The sequence below is a fragment of the Myotis lucifugus genome, unplaced genomic scaffold, assembly GCF_000147115.1.
Source record: "Myotis lucifugus unplaced genomic scaffold, Myoluc2.0 scaffold_134, whole genome shotgun sequence".
In the NCBI taxonomy this organism is placed as follows: domain Eukaryota; kingdom Metazoa; phylum Chordata; class Mammalia; order Chiroptera; family Vespertilionidae; genus Myotis; species Myotis lucifugus.
In genome coordinates this window covers 2,191,424-2,209,530 of record NW_005871182.1, presented here as the reverse complement: position 1 = coordinate 2,209,530, position 18,107 = coordinate 2,191,424, and the positions used below count along the sequence as shown (strand labels likewise).

General features: G+C 41.4%; 1 protein-coding gene and 1 long non-coding RNA gene across 3 annotated transcripts in view; one reads left to right on the top strand and one right to left on the bottom strand.

Moving 5' to 3' along the window:
- Window positions 1–13,002, bottom strand: part of LOC106698083 — a 23,504-nt gene extending 10,502 nt beyond the window's left edge. For both annotated transcript variants that reach the window (XR_001349371.2, XR_002830620.1), the window contains exons 1-2: window positions 12,815–13,002; window positions 12,142–12,301 (exon numbers count right to left, since the gene is read on the bottom strand). This is a non-coding gene — a long non-coding RNA (uncharacterized LOC106698083). The remainder of the gene's footprint in view (window positions 1–12,141; window positions 12,302–12,814) is intronic.
- Window positions 1–18,107, top strand: part of NLRC4 (NLR family CARD domain containing 4) — a 27,529-nt gene extending 9,422 nt beyond the window's left edge. Inside the window, exons 4-8 of the mRNA XM_023758630.1 lie at window positions 2,335–2,427; window positions 4,556–4,726; window positions 7,506–7,598; window positions 8,220–8,387; window positions 17,288–18,107. Of these exons, the coding sequence (XP_023614398.1) occupies window positions 2,335–2,427; window positions 4,556–4,726; window positions 7,506–7,598; window positions 8,220–8,387; window positions 17,288–17,580 (818 nt within the window). The 3' untranslated portion in view covers window positions 17,581–18,107. The remainder of the gene's footprint in view (window positions 1–2,334; window positions 2,428–4,555; window positions 4,727–7,505; window positions 7,599–8,219; window positions 8,388–17,287) is intronic.

The window sequence follows — 18,107 nt, the reverse complement described above, 5'->3', positions numbered from 1 at the left end:
GGCCAACCCTCTATCCACTGAGCTAAACCGGTTAGGGCTCCCTGGCCCTTTTTGACATCCTTCCCCTTTTGACATTTGAGTTTGTGATCAGTGCTTATTCTTTCTTATGGCTAAAATCACTTCACTGTTGTTTATACCCAAGGTTGGTTTTTACTTTTGCCCTCTAAGTCTTTTCAGAATCTTCCTAGCTCACGCCCTTCTATTCCTGAATAGCTAGTCTTTTCATTCTCTTAACAGTTTTTTTCATAGAACAAAAGTCTTAAATTTTGTTGCAGTCTTTCTTCTTTTGTGAATCATGCTTTTGGTGTCATGTCTTGGTGTTATTCAACTTTATTCTTCTTTCTCAAAAGTCTTTTTTATATTCTAGTTCCTTTGCCTTTCCATGTAAATTTAGACTTACATTGATTATATCACCAAAAACTCCTCCTGGGATCTTGGTTGAAATTACATTAAATTTATAGACCAAGTTAGGGAGAACTGGCATTTATATTATGTTGAATCTTTCAATCTATTTGCATGGTTTCTCTTCCCATTTATTTATATTTTCTTTGATTTCTTTTAGCATCATTTTGTTTTGTTTTAATATTTTTATTGATTTCAGAGAAGAAGGGAGAGGGAGAGAGAGATAGAAACATCAATGATGAGAGAGAATCATTGACTGGCTGCCTCCTGCACGCCCTGTACTGGGGATCGAGCCCACAACCTGGGCATGTGCCCTTGACCAGAATGGAATCCAGGATCTTTCAGTCCTCAGGCCGATGCTCTATTCTCTGAGCCAAACTGACTAGGGCTAGCATCATTTTGTAGTTTTCATCATGTTGATCCTGTATATGTTTCATACTGGTACTTAACTTTTTCATTCACTTGGATTTATTGTAAGTGGTATTTTAAAAATAATTTGGTTACCAGTTATTTATTGCTACTATATGGAAGTAAGATTGATTTTTGTGTGTTGACCTTGTAGTCTATATCTTTGCTAAACTCTTTTATTAGCTCTAGGAGGTTTCTTTGTTTGTTTTCTTGTTTTGGTAGATTCCTTGAAATTTTTTATCAAACAATCATGTTACCTCCAAAAAAAGAACAGTTTTGTTCCTTCTTTAAAATTTGTATTCCTTTTATTTAATTTCTTGCCTTATTGCACAGATTATGACTTGCAGTGCAATACTGAATATGAGAATTGAGAGGGAACATCCTGCCTTGTTCCTGATCTAAGGGTGAAAGCATTCAGACTTTCACCGTTAAGCAACATGTTAATTGTAGTTTTTTTTCTGTAGATGGCTTTTATCAGGTTGAGGACATTTCCTTCTATTCCTAGGTTGCTGAGAATTTTTATCATGAATGGATGTTGGATTGTGTCAAATATTTTTTCTGCATCAATTTATATGATCATGTAGTTTTTCTTCTTTAGACTGTTATAGTGAATTACATGGATTGTTTTCCAAATGTTGAAATAGCTCTGCATTCTCTGTATGAAGTCCATTTTATTGAAGATTTTTGCTTCTATTCTCATGAGTGATATTGGTCTGAAAATTTCTTTTGTTTTATTTTCTTCATCTGGGTTTCATATTAGTCAGTGGAGCTTCATAAAATATGTTGGGAATTGTTCCCTCTACTTCTATTTTCTAGAAGTGATTTATAGAATTGGTTTATTTCTTCTTTGAATGTTTGGTAAAATTTGCAAGTTAAATTATCTGGGCCTGCAGATTTCCCTTTTTAGAAAAATTTAAACTATGTTAATAGATTTATAGGACTATTCAGGTTACCTATGTCGTGTTGGGTGAGTTTTAGTAGTTTGTGCTTTTCAAGAAATGGGGCAATTTTACCTGTGTTGTCAAATTCATGCGTGTAGATTTATTTATATTATTCTCTATCCTTTTAACATCTGCAGTCTTTGTATTGATATCTTCTCTTTTATTTCTGATATTGGTGATTTGCTTTTCTTCTTTTCCTGTCAGTCATGCCAGAAATTGCTCAATTTTATTGATCTTTTCAAATACATTTTCACTGATTTTTCCTACTGTTTATCTGTTTTCAATTTTTATTTCTTTCTGTCTTGATCTTTATTAATTTCTCCCTTCTACTTGTATTGGGTTTATTTTGGTCTTCTTTCTCTACTTTCTTAAATAGTAAGTTTAAGTTATTGTTTCCCAGTCCAGTTGCATTATATTTGGAGAACATGCTTTTAGCTAAGATGATGCCCATTTCTGACCAAAAACCATACACTTTGGTGTCAATTTCATGAGCATCTCTTGCCTATGGTAACAACGAAAATCTTTTCATTGGTAATAGAAATTAATAAATGACAGCTGAACAAAGTCCATTTTCTTTTGGCAGGTGGTCTGACTGACAGCTTGGGTAATTTGAAGAATCTTACGAAGCTTATGCTGGATAACATTAAGATGAATGAGGAAGATGCTATAAAACTAGGTTAGAGTTTTTCTCTTTTTTTTTATTAATGTAAGTTTGAGAATAAGAACAGTTAACTCAGTCTACACAAGGCAAGGATGCCTTATGCATTTGTGACTGCATCGGTTTTCCGAGACATTTTTCTCCACCCCTATAGCACCATTTTATGTAAATTGTACAGCACTAGATGGTAACCCTTTGGAGAACAGAAGCCATGATATGTTTTATCTTCCTGGTTGATTGACTTTGCTTGCATTTAAAGCATAGAAACAATGTAAATGTTTAAACTGTGGCTTTATAATTAAGTAAAGCTTCAGAAATCATTGGCTATATTTGTATTTAAAGCAAATAAACAATATTAAAAAGATTATATAGTGGTTTTATAATTAAATAAAACTTAAAAAGTAGAATGGAACACAACAATGGATGTGGATCAAGGGAAAACACAAGCAGAACACGTGACTTGCCTTCTAGGACAGGGAGGTTTCCTGTTGAAGCTGTTTTTCAACAGCTTTGGGGGGGGTGTCATTTTTTTCTTTTATTGGTTCTTCCCCCCACATTTGAGACCTCTGTTAAAGGCTCCTCAGCCTTTTCTTTTTCATTCTGCTTGCCTAAAGACAACCCTATAATTAAAACATGACTGACTTTTTTTCATTATATAGCTTCCATAAGAATAATCAAATTAATTCAGTGTTCAGTGAACATTTAACTGCATGCCTGTGAGTTACACAGAATATCAGAGGTTGAAGGAGCTTGAGAACATCTGGTCTAATTTTTTAAAAATTTTAAATGTTATTATTGATTTCAGAGAGAGGAAGGGAGAGGGAGAGAGAGAGAGTAACATCAGTGATGAGAGAGAGTAATTGATCGGCTGCCTCCTGCACACCCCCTCCTGGAGACCATGCCTGCAACCCGGGCATGTGCCCTGACTGGGAATCAAACTGTGACCTCCTGGTTCATGGGTGGATGCTCAACCACTGAGTCACACTGGTGGGCTAACTTTCCTATTTTACTGCCACTGGAACATAGAACAGTTTACTGACTTGCCCAAGTTCTCACCAATTGGTAGAAAGGGCACAAAAACACCTACCTGAGACAATCTGATTCTACTGTTAAGGAATCAGAGTCTGGACGTGAATAAACAAGTCTAAATGTACTATTCATCGAAGAGTTACTGTGCAATCAGTTAGACAGTAAGCACACCAGGCACTTTGACATATTTCTCATTGACTCCTCACAATAGTCCTAGTACAGAGGTATAATTATCCCTAAAACCATAGCTAAAAGGTTGAATAACTTGCTTACACTCACACAATTATTGAGTACAGGATCCAGGAACCAAACTGACTGCAAAGCTTATGCTCACAACCTCTGAGCTACGTGTACTCCCAAGACAACAATTAATATTCACCTTCTATGTGCCAGGCACCACACTAAATACATTACATACCTTATCCGCCACCTTCCCAAAGCTCTGCAAGGTAGTTATTAAAAACAGTACATGTCTTTCCTCCAGGTTAGAATACCATCAAGATAAAGCACTATTTTAATGACACAAAGGTATGCCTAATCAATCCAGGGACATTTTAGAACGTTTTCACTTCTACTACTGATAGGAGATCAATCTTTCTCCCGGTTAACATGCTGCATTGGATGTGGTCTTCATTGTGGAGCACCAGGAAGGCCCCAAATCATGCAGTCCTAGCAGGGTCCTGTGAACAGTTATCATAGAAGCACACCAAGGAACTCAAGTCCCCATGCTGCCCTTTGGATTCAGCCTCCACCCCTTCTAAGATTTTTGAAGGGTTTAAAGAGACAGTGCTCACTCAGAAAACCTATTTCTATGAAAAAAGTTGTGGTATACTTGGATACCCATACATGGATACCCATTAAAATACTGCACATTTAAAAAAAAAACTGCACATTTACTATAGGTTTTCTCATGCTACCAAGAGAATGACCTCCACAAAAGAGATTGTATGGCCCAGGAGACTGGAAAGTGAGAGCTGAAAGAAAATCTGCTCTCTTTGGCTTTTTCAGGAAGAGCATGGCAAGGGCAATTGTTCATTGCCTTCTTTTCAGCCATTCATCTATGGTGAAATCAAATTAACTTGGTATCCTAACGCATTTCCTTTCCATCTATTTGCAGCTGAAGGGCTGACAGACCTGAAGAATATGAGTTTACTTCGTTTGACCCACTTGTCTGACATTGGGGAGGGAATGGATTATATAGCAAAGTCTTTGTCAGCCAAACCCTGTGACCTTGAAGAAATCCAATTAGTCTCCTGCTGCCTGACCGGAACGGCTGTGAAAACCCTAGGTAACTGTTGCCTGCACTGACTGAGAACAGTGTGAGAGAAGATGTGGTGCTTCCATAGTAATTCATGCACGCTAAGTCTCTCAAGCAGCAATTTAATTTTCAGAGAAACTGGAAAAGATAATGAAGACATCTGGGTAATATCTAGTCTGTTTTTAACGATTTTCTCCACAATTAGAATAAAAATGGATTATAGATGGAGAATAGAGAACTTCAAACTAATTGAAGATGTTATAATTTTAAGAGAAGGTGAAGAGGAAGAAATTAAGAAGTAGGTGCTTGATGCTTGGCATATGTCCTGTTATATAATAACTGCTTAATAAGTATTTGGATGGATGAATAAATAAATGGTTGAGAAGCAGAGAGAGGGAGTTCCTTAAATGCGGTCAGGCCTTCTAATTCTTCCCCATTGCCCTGTTAAGATAGAGTTAGCGTGCATTAATATAGGCATTGAGTATTTGAGTTCCCAAAGAGTGTGCATACTAAGTGTGAAAAAACCTTTGCATATTAGTGGATAAACTGGATTATGTTAAACTATGATGTTTCTTAAATTTAGATTTTGGGGGGAAATAGTATAACCTTTTTAAAAACAAACAAACAATATAAGCCCTAGCTGGTTTGGCTCAGTGGATAGAGCGTCGGCCTGCGGACTGAAGGGTCCCAGGTTCGATTCTGGTCAAGGGCATGTACCTTGGTTGTGGGCATATATCCAGTAGGGGGTGTGCAGGAGGCAGCTGATCGATGTTTCCCTCTCATCGACGTTTCTAACTCTCTATATCTCTCTCCCTTCCTCTCTGTAAAAAATCAATAAAATATATTTTAAAAATATATAAAACTGATGGGGAAAAGAAAAACACACACACAAAAACAAACAAAAAAGAAGAAAAAGGACTGATGGAGTCTGTCAGAATTACTGAGATTACTTATATGCTAATATGAATCAAAAACTAGAGAAATCCATGATTGGAGAAGGCTAGCAAGCACTGGGAACATGAGAATGAAGAGCACAATCCCTTACTCTCCACCTGCCACTGGGAGGAGCCAGGCTTGGAACTAACAATAGCAACCATCTCCTTTTTAGGTGGAATCCATGGGCTTTTTTTTTTTTAAATAATATTTTTTATTGATTTTTTACAGAGAGGAAGGGAGAGAGATAGAGAGTTAGAAACATCGATGAGAGAGAAACATCGATCAGCTGCCTCCTGCACATCTCCTACTAGGGATGTGCCCGAAACCCAGGTACATGCCCTTGACCGGAATCGAACCTGGGACCTTTCAGTCCGCAGGCCGACGCTCTATCCACTGAGCCAAACCGGTTTCGGCCCATGGGCTTTTTAAAGCACCAAACTTCAGAATATATTTTACTCTAAGAAAAGGATTCATAGGACTGATTTTAAAAAATAATAGCTAGTATTGTAACAAGAGTATAATTCATGCAAAACGACTAATTTTTTAAAGATTTTTCTAATCAGTCTTGATAGGAAAAACTTCAACTAGATTAAGCAACCATGATAAATACAGGTATCCTCACTATCAGAAAGTAGAGCATTCCTAAGAAACCTTTTTTTAAAATAAATTGTTTATAACTTTAAAAATATATATATTTTATTGATTTCAGAGAGGAAGGGAGAGGGAGATAGAAACATCAATGATGACAGAGAATCATTGATCGACTGCCTCCTGCACACCCCCCATTGGGGATCAAGTCCGCAACCCAGGCATGTGTCTGACCTGGAATCAAACCATGACCTCCTGGTTCATGGGTTGATGCTCAGCCACTGAGCAACACTGGCTGGGCCCTATGAAACCTTCAATAAGCTAATAGGGCATTAAGCAAATAAGCAATTACCATTCATCTTTATGGTACATTTTCGAGCATTCCCAGACTCCAAGATGGAGTCTTATACCTTAGGACACACTTGCTAACAGGTGCACAATAAATCAAGATAAAGCACAGATGCTCACAGACACAGCTCAAAGCTCTGGCAGTTTGATGCTGAAATGCAGAGTGTAGTTCCCAGGAAGGAGCTTGGCTGCGCCACTCTGGATGCCTCTATAAGGCTCTCTGCAAAACAAACAGTGAACGCTATTTTTGCTTTTCGCCTTTTTTTTTTTTTGGTAAAAGCAAGGCGAAAATCCTCTTTGGATTTCTTTCAGTTAGCGAAGTGGCATAACTGAACTTTGGAAAGGGGGCAAGTACCTGTATCTGTAGTGAAGAAAATAACTAAGCAGCTCTTAGCTAGAGCGGTGGCATTTTGTGACTAATGTTCTTATTAAAATTTTTATTATTAACATCACAACTATAACTACCAAAATAATCTAAACTGAGGTACACAAAGAACAGCTCATCTCATTGGTTTTCGTTCCTTCATCTCTCCTGCATGAGAAGAGTATTTAAGAATTGGAAGCAACCTCATATTTCCTCTAGTTCATCTTCCCCATTCTAACGATGAAGACACGGAGGCTTAGAGAAATGGAGTGACTTTCCTATTGTGATATAACAACTGTAGTCCATGCTGCTTTAGGCTTTACTGAGTAATAATGACCATTTTGCCATTAGGCTGAAGTTTATTAGTCAGAACTTAGGACCAGGAAATATCTGTCCATTTGGTCACAGTCATGGGAGTAGCCAGATACTTTTGAGAATAGCTAATCAAATCCAATAAAGATTCGTATACTCTCAACAAAAAGACAAGGGCTCAGAATTCTTATAAGGATATTTTAAAATGCATATATAGTTCCCTGATAGTCTTTTTCTTTTGGATTAAAATTTTTTTTCCAGCTCAAAATCTTCACAATTTGGCCAAACTAAGCATCCTTGATTTATCTGAGAATCACCTGGATGAGGATGGAAATGAAGCTCTGAGTGAACTGAGTAAGAATGACCATTTTGCCTTAAAGATGCACCTTAAGGAAGTCAGGTAGCCCTTTCTTAAACTGCCCTTAAGGAACACAGGCCACGGCTTTTGAGTCACCAGTTTTCACATGCTCACTGCACCTGAGGCTCCCACCTGCTTGCCTCCTTCTATAGAGCCAGTGTCTGAGAGTAGGGGCTGCTTAAGACAAATTGGCTCAAGGAGTTAATAATAAGATTTTTAAGATGTGATCAAGACATCCTGATTGTTGTTGTTCTTTTTTAAAAAATCAACAATCTGATACTAAAAAACAAAACAAACAAAAAAAAACAACCCTGATACTTACTGTTTGAGATTTACTTCGGAATAAGACAGAAGGGAAGGAATTTGTTGAGGATAAAGCAAACATCCATGATTTGCTGTTCGTTAAAGTTGGCGTATTAGTACTCACAGCTTCATTATACTATCCTGCATAGTTTATATATTCTTGAACACTTTCCATAAAATGCTAACCAAAAAACGAGTTGATTCTCACTGCACATTGAGTAGGCTGCAGAGAGAAGACCACTCCTTCTCCTTTATCACTTCGTCCATCAGTTTTGAGATGGATCCAGTTCCTGAACTGTCTCTGGTTCCTCCAGTTGACAGGCTGCACGTGTTGGAACAGCTCACTGTGCTGATGCTGCCCTGCTGCACTGATGTGCACGTCAGCCTGACCAGACTGCTGGAGCAACTGGAGGGGGCCCCACAACTCCTCAAACTGGGGCTGAAGAACTGGAGGCTCACCGATGCAGAGATTAGAATTCTAGGTAGGTACACACACAGAGCCAGGAGAACCTGGTCCTAACGAAGTTCTTAAACTGACTCTCTCTCTTCTTTCCTTCCCCCTCTTGTCCTCCCCCCTCTCCTCCCTCCCTTCCTTCCTTTCTTTCATGCCTTTTAAAATTTACTTGCCTCCTCCCCTTTTTAAAAATATTTTTTTATTGATTTTAGAGAGAGAGAGATAGAACCATCAAAGAGAGAGAATCATTAATTGGCTGCTTCCTGCACGCCCCCTACTGGGGGATGGAGCCCGAAACCCAGGCATGTGCCTGACTGGGAATCAAAATGTGACCTCCTGGCTCATGGACCAATATTCAACCACTGAACCACACCAGCCAGGCTGCCTCCCCTTTTTTTGTACAAATATATTTAAAGAAATAACATGATTTAAAACACTGACCTGCTTTCAGGTTTTTAAGCATTTTAAGTACAGTATTTACATTATTTGACAAGGTATATTATGTAGAAACAGCTCTCTCTACCCTTAACTGTCTGAAATTCAGCAATGCCACTCCAATCTTGGCTGAAGTTTTTAAGTCACCTGCTGCATATTCAAAACATATAAAGGTAAGTGCAGCTTTAACTGGTGTCACAGAATATCTGTAAGTAGCTGTGATATAATCCCAGAAACAAATGGAGATATAGGAATGACTGGACAACACCAGCCCCAGGCAGCTGATGAAGGATCCTCATGCTACCTGGATTAGTTATCAAGTTCTGTGGAACAGACCACCCCAACACGTGGTGGCTTCAAACAACTATAGACCTTACTTCACAGTTCCTGTGAGTCAGGAGTTTGGGAGAGGCTCAGCTGGGTGGTTCTGGTTTAGGCTCTGTCATGAAGTTGCCGTCCAGATACCGGCTGGGCTGCTGGAGGATCTGCTTCCTGGGTGGCTGGCTCCTCACTTGGTTGGTGGGTGAGTGCTGGATGTCAACTGGAGGCCTGTGTCCCACCCCTGGACTTCTCCAAAGGCTACTTGAGTGTCCTCCCCACATGGTAGCTCACTTCCCCCAGAGCAAGAGACCCAAGAGAGAACCAGGTGGAAGCTGCAATGTTTTTTATGATCTACTCTTGGAAGGTCATTTCTGCTGCATCCTATTATTAGCCAGGTTAGCCCTAGCCAGTGCAGAAGGAGATAATACATGAGAGTGAGTTCTAGGCGGTGAGGATCATTGGATCCACCTTGAAGGCCACTGTACCATCTAAGGCAGCGGTTCTCAACCTGCGGGTCGAGACCCCTCTGGGGGTCGAACGACCCTTTCACAGGGGTCACCTAAGACCATCGGAAAACACATATATAATTACATATTGTTTTTGTGATTAATCACTATGCTTTAATTATGTTCAATTTGTAACAATGAAAATACATCCTGCACATCAGATATTTACATTACGATTCATAACAGTAGCAAAATTAGTTATGAAGTAGCAACAAAAATAATTTTATGGTTGGGGTCACCACAACATGAGGAACTGTATTAAAGGGTCGCGGCATTAGGAAGGTTGAGAACCACTGATCTAAGGCAAAGGATTAGTGAAAACAGCCTCGCCTGCCTTCCCCACTTCCCTCACAGATGGTCTAGCTAGCATCTATCTGCAGTGCACATATTTTCAGTGTACAATTCTGTGGCATTAAATACATTCACACCATCTTTTTCATCTTTTCCAACTAAAACTCTGTACACATGAAACACTAACTCCCCACCTGCTCCTCTTTTTAAAACCACCATCACCATCCTTTTCATCTTTTCCAACTAAAACTCCGTACACATTAAACACGAACTCCCCACCTGCTCCTCTTTTTAAAACCTTTTCTCTTAGAGATGTGTGTGTCTCTAAGTCCCTAGGCTGAACAAGGGTTTTGCCTTCCTTAAAGTTGCTTCAAGTTATGGATTTTCCTTTCTTTTATTCCTTCTCCCCAACCCGGCACCCCAAGTCAACTTTCTTAGCACCTTCCCTTAATTCCTAACTCCACTTCTATCTGCTCTACCTACTCCCTTAATTCCTAACTCCACTTCATCTGCTCTATCTACTCCCTTAAGTCATCAAATCAGATCATCCTGGGTGTCATTCTTCAGGCCCCTCCTCTGTTCTGGGTGATATTGGAGGCAGGTGGCTTCCATGACAGACTAATTAGTTAGCTAATAAATAACCCCTCTCAGGTAACCTCATACCTTAAGTGTGTTGGAAAGGCTGTATCTTTTCAAAGAGGCCATTGGGAAGTGTGTAGAATTAGCATTACATGTGACAGAGGCATTTTTAGGTAGAGATGTTTTAGCATCTTCCAAATCTTTAAGTAGGTAGCTGCCTAATCTGCCTACTTCTGAGCCTGGCCTGTGAGACCAGAGAGGGACATGGTGTGCTTAATGAAATAAAAACTGAGCTAGGTGAAAAAACAAACACAAAAACACTGAGCTAGGTGGTAATCGCCATGTGATTTTAATTGCCTAGTGCAGTGATGGCGAACCTATGACACGCGTATCAGAGGTGACACGCGAACTCATTTTTTTTGGTTGATTTTTCTTTGTGAAATGGCATTTAAATATATAAAATAAATATAAAAAATATGTCTTTGTTTCACTATGGTTGCAAATATCAAAAAATTTCTATATGTGACACTGCACCAGAGTTAAGTTAGGGTTTTTCAAAATGCTGACACGCCAAGCTCAAAAGGTTCGCCATCACTGGCCTAGTGCCTTATTGCCTCCATATGTAAATGAGAGAAATAAGCATAACCGAAGACTCCAGTATAATTATGGATCTAGCAGACTTACTGAGTGCTTGTGGGTAACTGTGAAAGGCGGGATTACATGATAGCTCCGAATGGCAGGTTAATTAAATTTAATGTTGGCACGTCCACTTTTAAAAAATAGATATATTTTTATTGATTTCAGAAAGGAAGGGAAAAAGAGAGACAGAAATATCAATGATGAGAGAGAATCATTGATTGGCTGCCTCCTGCACTCCCCCTGCTGGGGACCGAGCCTGCAACCCTGCCTGTGCCTTTAACTAGAATCAAATTCGGGACCCTTCAGCCCCCAGGCCAATGCTCTATCCACTGAGTCAAAACATCAAGGGCAGCACTTCCACTTTCTTAAAGACATGCTTGACCACTTCTGCCAACTCAAGCTCTAGCTGCCTATTAATTGCCTTGTCCCCTTCCCATCTCCATCTCTTTCCCCCAAGAAACTCCCCTGGCCCACAGTCGCAGCAGTCAATTTAGGCAATGACATTGAGTGGTGGATATGTGTACGGATGCAGTAGCATAACGAAGCAAATGTAATGAGAGACAGTCTCTCATGAAAGAAAGACTGCCTAATTAGAGAACATGAGATGTGGGGTATGAAATTAGATACAGTGGTTGGCATGTGCTTTCCTGGAAAAACCCCAAGCCTGGATCGGCCTTAATTTCCCACTTTTTCTGTACCTACACTCAGGCTACTGGGGAAAATCACACAATTTGGCGGATAGGTACACTACAGGTTCATAGTGATAAATTTCAACAGAAATATTTAGAACCAAATGGTAAGGAAACACTATACATCAAAACTTGTGGCATGCAGCAAAAGCAGGGCTTGAAGAAAATTCTCATAGCCTTAAATACTTACATTAAAGATGAAGGGCTGAAAATGAATTTTTCTAAATTATTAGTAAGAAGCCAGTAAAACAAACAAACAACAACAACAACAAAAACCCCACGGAGTAAACACACGATAATAAACATAAACGTATAGGCGTACCTCACTGTGTTGCACTTCACTTTGTTGAGCTTCACAGATGTTCAGTTCTTTACATATTGAAGTCAACACCCTCCACCAGCAAGAAGACCACAAATCCCTTCGCTGTGGTGCTCTGGAACAGAAACTGGGCAACCAATGGGTCCGGGCTGCCTGTCACTACCTGAGCCAGTTAAGCAGAGACAGTGCTGAACATATATGAGTGTTTATTGCAATAATGCTGGCAGTATGGGAGCCAGCTGCTTATGTGGGGTAGAAGGACAAAGATTACAGAGGAAAGTAGGAATTAGAAGCATGGGGAAGTAGGCAAGGTTACGGGCAATGCGGGCTGGGGGTCGCAAAGGGACCAGATTGCTTCAGCAACAAGGTTGCTAATCTTTCCATGATGATAGGCGGTTCTTGGAAAAGGAGAATGGACTGCATTCCGATGTTGATTCCCATGTCCTGGGGCATACAACACTCAGCCAGGTTAGAACAGGGGTCCTCAAACTTTTTAAACAGGGGGCCAGTTCACTGTCCCTCAGACCGTTGGAGGGCCGGACTATAGTTTAAAAAAAAAACTATGAACAGATTCCTATGCACACTGCACATATCTTATTTTGAAGTAAAAACACAAAACGGGAACAAATACAATATTTAAAATGAAGAACAAGTAAAGTTAAATCAACAAACTTACCAGTATTTCAATGGGAACTATGGGCCTGCTTTTGGCTAATGAGATGGTCAATGTCCAGTTCCATGTTTGTCACTGCTAGTCGTAACAAGTGATGCAAGTGTGCATCAGTTAGTCTAGATCTGGTTGGAGATTTCAGATGTTTCATTCTGGAAAAAGGCTCTCCTAACTTCAAAAAAAAAAGGCCCTACTAACTGCAAAATAAAAAAAAAATAGACCTCCTAACTTCAAAAAAAAAAATAAATCCTAACTTGTCCTTACCTCGGTCCTCAGGCAGCAGTAGGCTCTGCACAGGCAAGCTCGTGACTTGTCCAATCACACCTGAGACTGAGAGGAGGAGGGGAGTCGGAGAGTGCACCGCACATTCCACACATGCTCACTGCGGGCCGGGACCAGTCGGCTGCTAAGCAACAGGCAGCGGTGGCAAAAACACCCGGCGGGCCGCATGTGGACCGAGGGCTGTAGTTTGAGGACCCCTGGGTTAGAATGTGCTTTCTCTAATCAGAACAGAACCATCACGGTTAACAGAGCATGATTAATATTTCTTATAATTATAGCTAGTCTCCACTATTCTATTTCTGCCCCTAAGAGAACCACACCTGCAGCATCTGCCTATATAAATCAGTGAAACAGAAAAGTAAAGATTAATAACACTTATAATTGATCCTTTAAAAAGAATAACAAAATAGATAAAAATCAAGTAAGACTGTTCAAGAAAGAGTGACTTAATTTCATTAGTCAATATGGAGACACAAGCACATGTTTGTAGTAGCTTTACTGAATATTGCCCCAAACTGAAGGCGACCGAGATGTCCTTCAGTAGGTGAATGGATGAACAAGCTGTGGTACAGCCACACAATAGCATATCATTCAGTGGTAAAAAGAAATGAACTATTAAGCCTTGAAGAGACATAGGGAAATGTCAGGGGCTCAGGAGGAGGGGAGAGAGGTTAAACAGACGCAGCTCTGTGTTTTTAGGGCAGTGGAACTATTCTGCATGATACTGTAATTGTGCATACATGACAGTATGCATTTGTCAAAACCCATAGAACTTTACTACACAAAGAGTGAACCTTAATGTATGCAAACTAAAAAATCATTTAGGAGGTCTGAGATACCTGAGGACAAAATGCAGACTGCAAAACAACCTAACTATATTACAAACTATGAAACAATCTCACTGCAGGGAATGAGGGGCAAGGAAATTGACCTAATAACTTGGGAAATTATCTGTGAAACTAAAGGCAAAATAGCCTGGCTGGCATGGCTCAGTGGTTGAGTGTTAACCTATGAACCAGGGGGTCACAATTCGATTCCAGATCAGGCACATGCCCAGGTTGTGGGCTCGATCCCCAGTGAAGGGGTGTGCAGGAGGCAGCTGATCAATGATTCTTATCATTGATATTTCTGTTTCTCTCTCCCTCTCCCTTCCTCTCTGAAATCAATAACCACAGCACCCATCTAATTTATAACGTATATTTTCACACTATATTGTAAGCCCAATAAGACAGGGACTACGTCTGCCCTTTTCAGCTATCCCTAGCCCCTAGCAAGCACAATCCATGGTACACAGTAGGCACTCAAAAATGTTTGCAGAATGAAAAACCGGTAAGAGCTCTGGCAATGCTAGAATTTTGTTTAGGATGCAGGAACCTGTGCTGCGCCAGCACAGCCAGTTTCGGTGAGCCTGAGAGGGGGTCCCGGTGAAGGGTTAGAAAAGACAGGCAAGAGAAGAAAGCTGGGTCTGGGTGGGGCGCTGCTGCCCTTTCTGATGGAGAGACAGCGCCAAGGCCTGCAAGCCAAGTCTTTATTTTATAGCCAGGTTCCAGGAGGCAAAGTAAGGGCGTGGTCAAGATGTTGACAACATTCTCGTGGGTTTGGAATCTACTCAATTACATGCACCTGATCAAGCTTTGTTTACTTGCTGCACATCCCGCAGCCCATATCACTTAGCCATGTGGGACCACAGGTTCGGACCATAACCTGTCCAAACACTGTAGCCGCTCTCCACAGGAACCCTTCAAGGATCGGAATCCTTCTACCCAGAGCATTTGAGATTCTGCTTGGAATTTGGATCAAGCCACTTCCATTCTCCACAGCCCACGCACAGCCCACAGCGTTAAATGTCAGATTTCTTTTCCCTCAGGACCAGTCTGCTCATCGTGATGACAAAAGCACTGCAGATTGCATGAACAGAATGCATGCCCTCAGATCATGCTTGTTGTTCCTGTGCTTGCACACGTTCTAATGAGTATCCAAGGAGTTCTTATTGATGCCTTTCCTAAACCTTAGTAGATTGCCTGTATAAATAGTTCACCTCTGAGGGTGGAATGGGCTTTAAATTCTTCTTTTTAAAGCTCCCTTTAGGTGGTGGAATCTGGTCTTCTAGTCAAGGAGAAAAGAAGTTGCTCTTTGGGGCAGGAGCCTTACAGACACTGACAACCAGCATTTTGACTGAGTGCATGCCATGCTGGGAAGCACATGAAAAAGGCAGAGACAGAAGGAGCAGGGAGAAAGCTACCTATAAGGAAAAAACAAGGGCTCCTTATGAGAAGTAGAGGTGAAAGGGAGGCCCTACGTATGAGTTGGGCTGGACACAGGCTAAGCTGGTATAACAAGACCCAACTACACCATGGCTTACAGAAGACTAAGCTTATTTCCCTGTCCTCTACCGGCCCAGAGTGGATTTGCTCTTTGCAGTCTTCCAGACCCAGAAACCTACATTTTTTTTATTCCTCCATTCCTTAGCGAGTTATCTCTGACTTCAAGGTCATGGCTAGAACATCTACCTTCCCTTTGTAGGAGGTACTTTAGAGTGCCCTGGTCTGTAAGGAATGGAGGAGGTTCCTGAAGAGTCCAGGGAGGGTTAAAAGAACAACCCTGAAACCCAAATCTTGAGACACTGAAGGAGGCTTACTTATTCAAGTTTACAGTGAGGGGCATTCCATACCCAAGAAACAACAGGTAGTGTTTGCTTCTTAGAAGAGACAATGATCTAAGATTACTGGGAGTTTGACTCCAGTTTTGAAAATAAGTACTGACTATTTATTTATTTATTTAAATATATTTTATTGATTTTTTACAGAGAGGAAGGGAGAGAGATAGAGAGTTAGAAACATCGATGAGAGAGAAACATCGATCAGCTGCCTCCTGCACATCTCCCACTGGGGATGTGCCCGCAACCCAGGTACATGCCCTTGACCGGAATCGAACCTGGGACCTTTCAGTCCGCAGGCCGACGCTCTATCCACTGAGCCAAACCGGTTTCGGCAAGTACTGACTATTTAATAGCATCTTTTGCACTTAAATTTTTAAGCAATCTTCCATTTCCTGGAAGGGTCAGAAAAAGGGAAAAATATATAATTCATTTATAATGGTTTGCTAATATAAAGGAATTATACTAATTAAATCAACTGTATTTACATTATAGATGCTATTTTAAATAACTTGTTATAAATTATATTAATTACTAGGGGCCCAGTGCACAAATTCGTGCACCTTGAAAGGAACTGTGGGCTGAGAGGCTGCAGTAGGCACAGGGGTGGGTCTCGGCTCATCCTCTGTGCCCCCGCCCGGCTCCTCCCACTGCAGCCCCCAGTCCCTTGTCTGCCAGCATCCCTGCTCCAGGCCGGCGCCAGCAGTGGGTGAGAGTGGCAGTTGCTGCCAAGATTGCCCCTCAGGAGCAGGGGGAGGTGGAGAAGCCCTCAGGGACGATCAGGACCAGCAGCTGCCACTCACACCCGCTGATGGTGCCAAGCCATTGGGACCAGTGCCGGGCACTGGCAGCGGGTGCAAGTGGGGCCGTCGCTGGCAGAGGGTGCGAGCAGCGGTTGCTGGCCCCAATCTCCCCTCAGGAGCAGGGGGAGGTGGAGAAGCCCTGAGGGGCGATCAGGGCTGGCAGCCGCTGCTTGCACCCGCTGATGGCACTGAGTGATTGGGGCCAGCGCTGGGTGCCGGCAGTGGGTGTGAGCTGCGGCTCTGGTGCTGGCAGCAGGTGCGAGCATCAGGTGGGACCACAACGTGTGGGAGCAAAGAATTTTCAGTAACCACCAGAGGCTCACCCTGATGACAGCGACCGGTGCCTCACCTTGGCCTGGCACCCCCGCTCACCTGCTCCACCATCCTGCCGCGGCCGATGCCCACCATGGTCCATGCACGCCCCCTGGTGGTCAGCACACGTCATAGTGACCAGTTGTTCTGGTTGTTCCACCGTCTGGGCTAGGTACATATTAGCCTTTTATTATATAGGATAATTACATTATTTAATTATACTGGTTAATTAAATACTAATTACTATTTACCAGATTCCCTTACACTTTACAAATAATGTAATTTGTAAATACAATGGACTACATCCATAATCACTGCCCTATCTATAGAGAATTTCGAAAGTAAGGCACTGGTCCAAACATGGCCATTTCTCTTTAAAAAACTGTTTTGCTTCCAACTAAAATACTACTTTCTATTTTTTACCAGGTGCATTTTTTGAAAAGAACCCTCTGAAAAACTTCCAGCAGCTGGATTTGGCAGGAAATTGTGTGAGCAGTGATGGATGGCTTACCTTCATGGGTGTATTTGAAAACCTTAAGCAATTAGTGTTTTTTGACTTCAGTACTAATAGATTTTTACCCGATGCAGCATTAGTCAGAAAACTTGGCCATGTGTTATCAAAGTTAACTTTTTTGCAAGAAGCTAGGCTTGTTGGGTGGCAATTTGATGATGATGATGTCAGTGTTATTAAAGGTGCCTTTAAACTAGTAACTGCTTAAATAAAGGGCAACCTGAGCCCATGAATGCTCTGGGGAACTCCATTACTTTCCGCCTGGTGATTTAAAAATCTTTGCTCATATAGTCCAAGGGTCGGAAAGTAAATGGCAATCTATTATCCACCTAAAAATTATCCTTGTCAACAGTGTCTGCCCAACTCGCCCCTTCTAAACTGCCTCTTCCTTTACTGGTATCGGGATGATGTGTGGCACCATGACTTCCTTAGCTGGCCTCTTGCATGGAAATCTTTCTTATTTTCACCATTCAGGAAAAATAAAAAGAGGATGCCAGGCAAATGAGACCAAAGAAGGGGGGAAGTGGGAGTTTACTGATGACATGTGCTATAGTTCTGTGTTTCATGATTCCTAATAGGATTATCAGATACTTGAAGGGGACTCTTCTTCATCCCAGGTCCCCTTGGTCTCAAGAATAGCAGGTTGCCGAACCGGTTTGGCTCAGTGGATAGAGCGTCGGCCTGCGGACTGAAGGGTCCCAGGTTCGATTCTGGTCAAGGGCATGTACCTTGGTT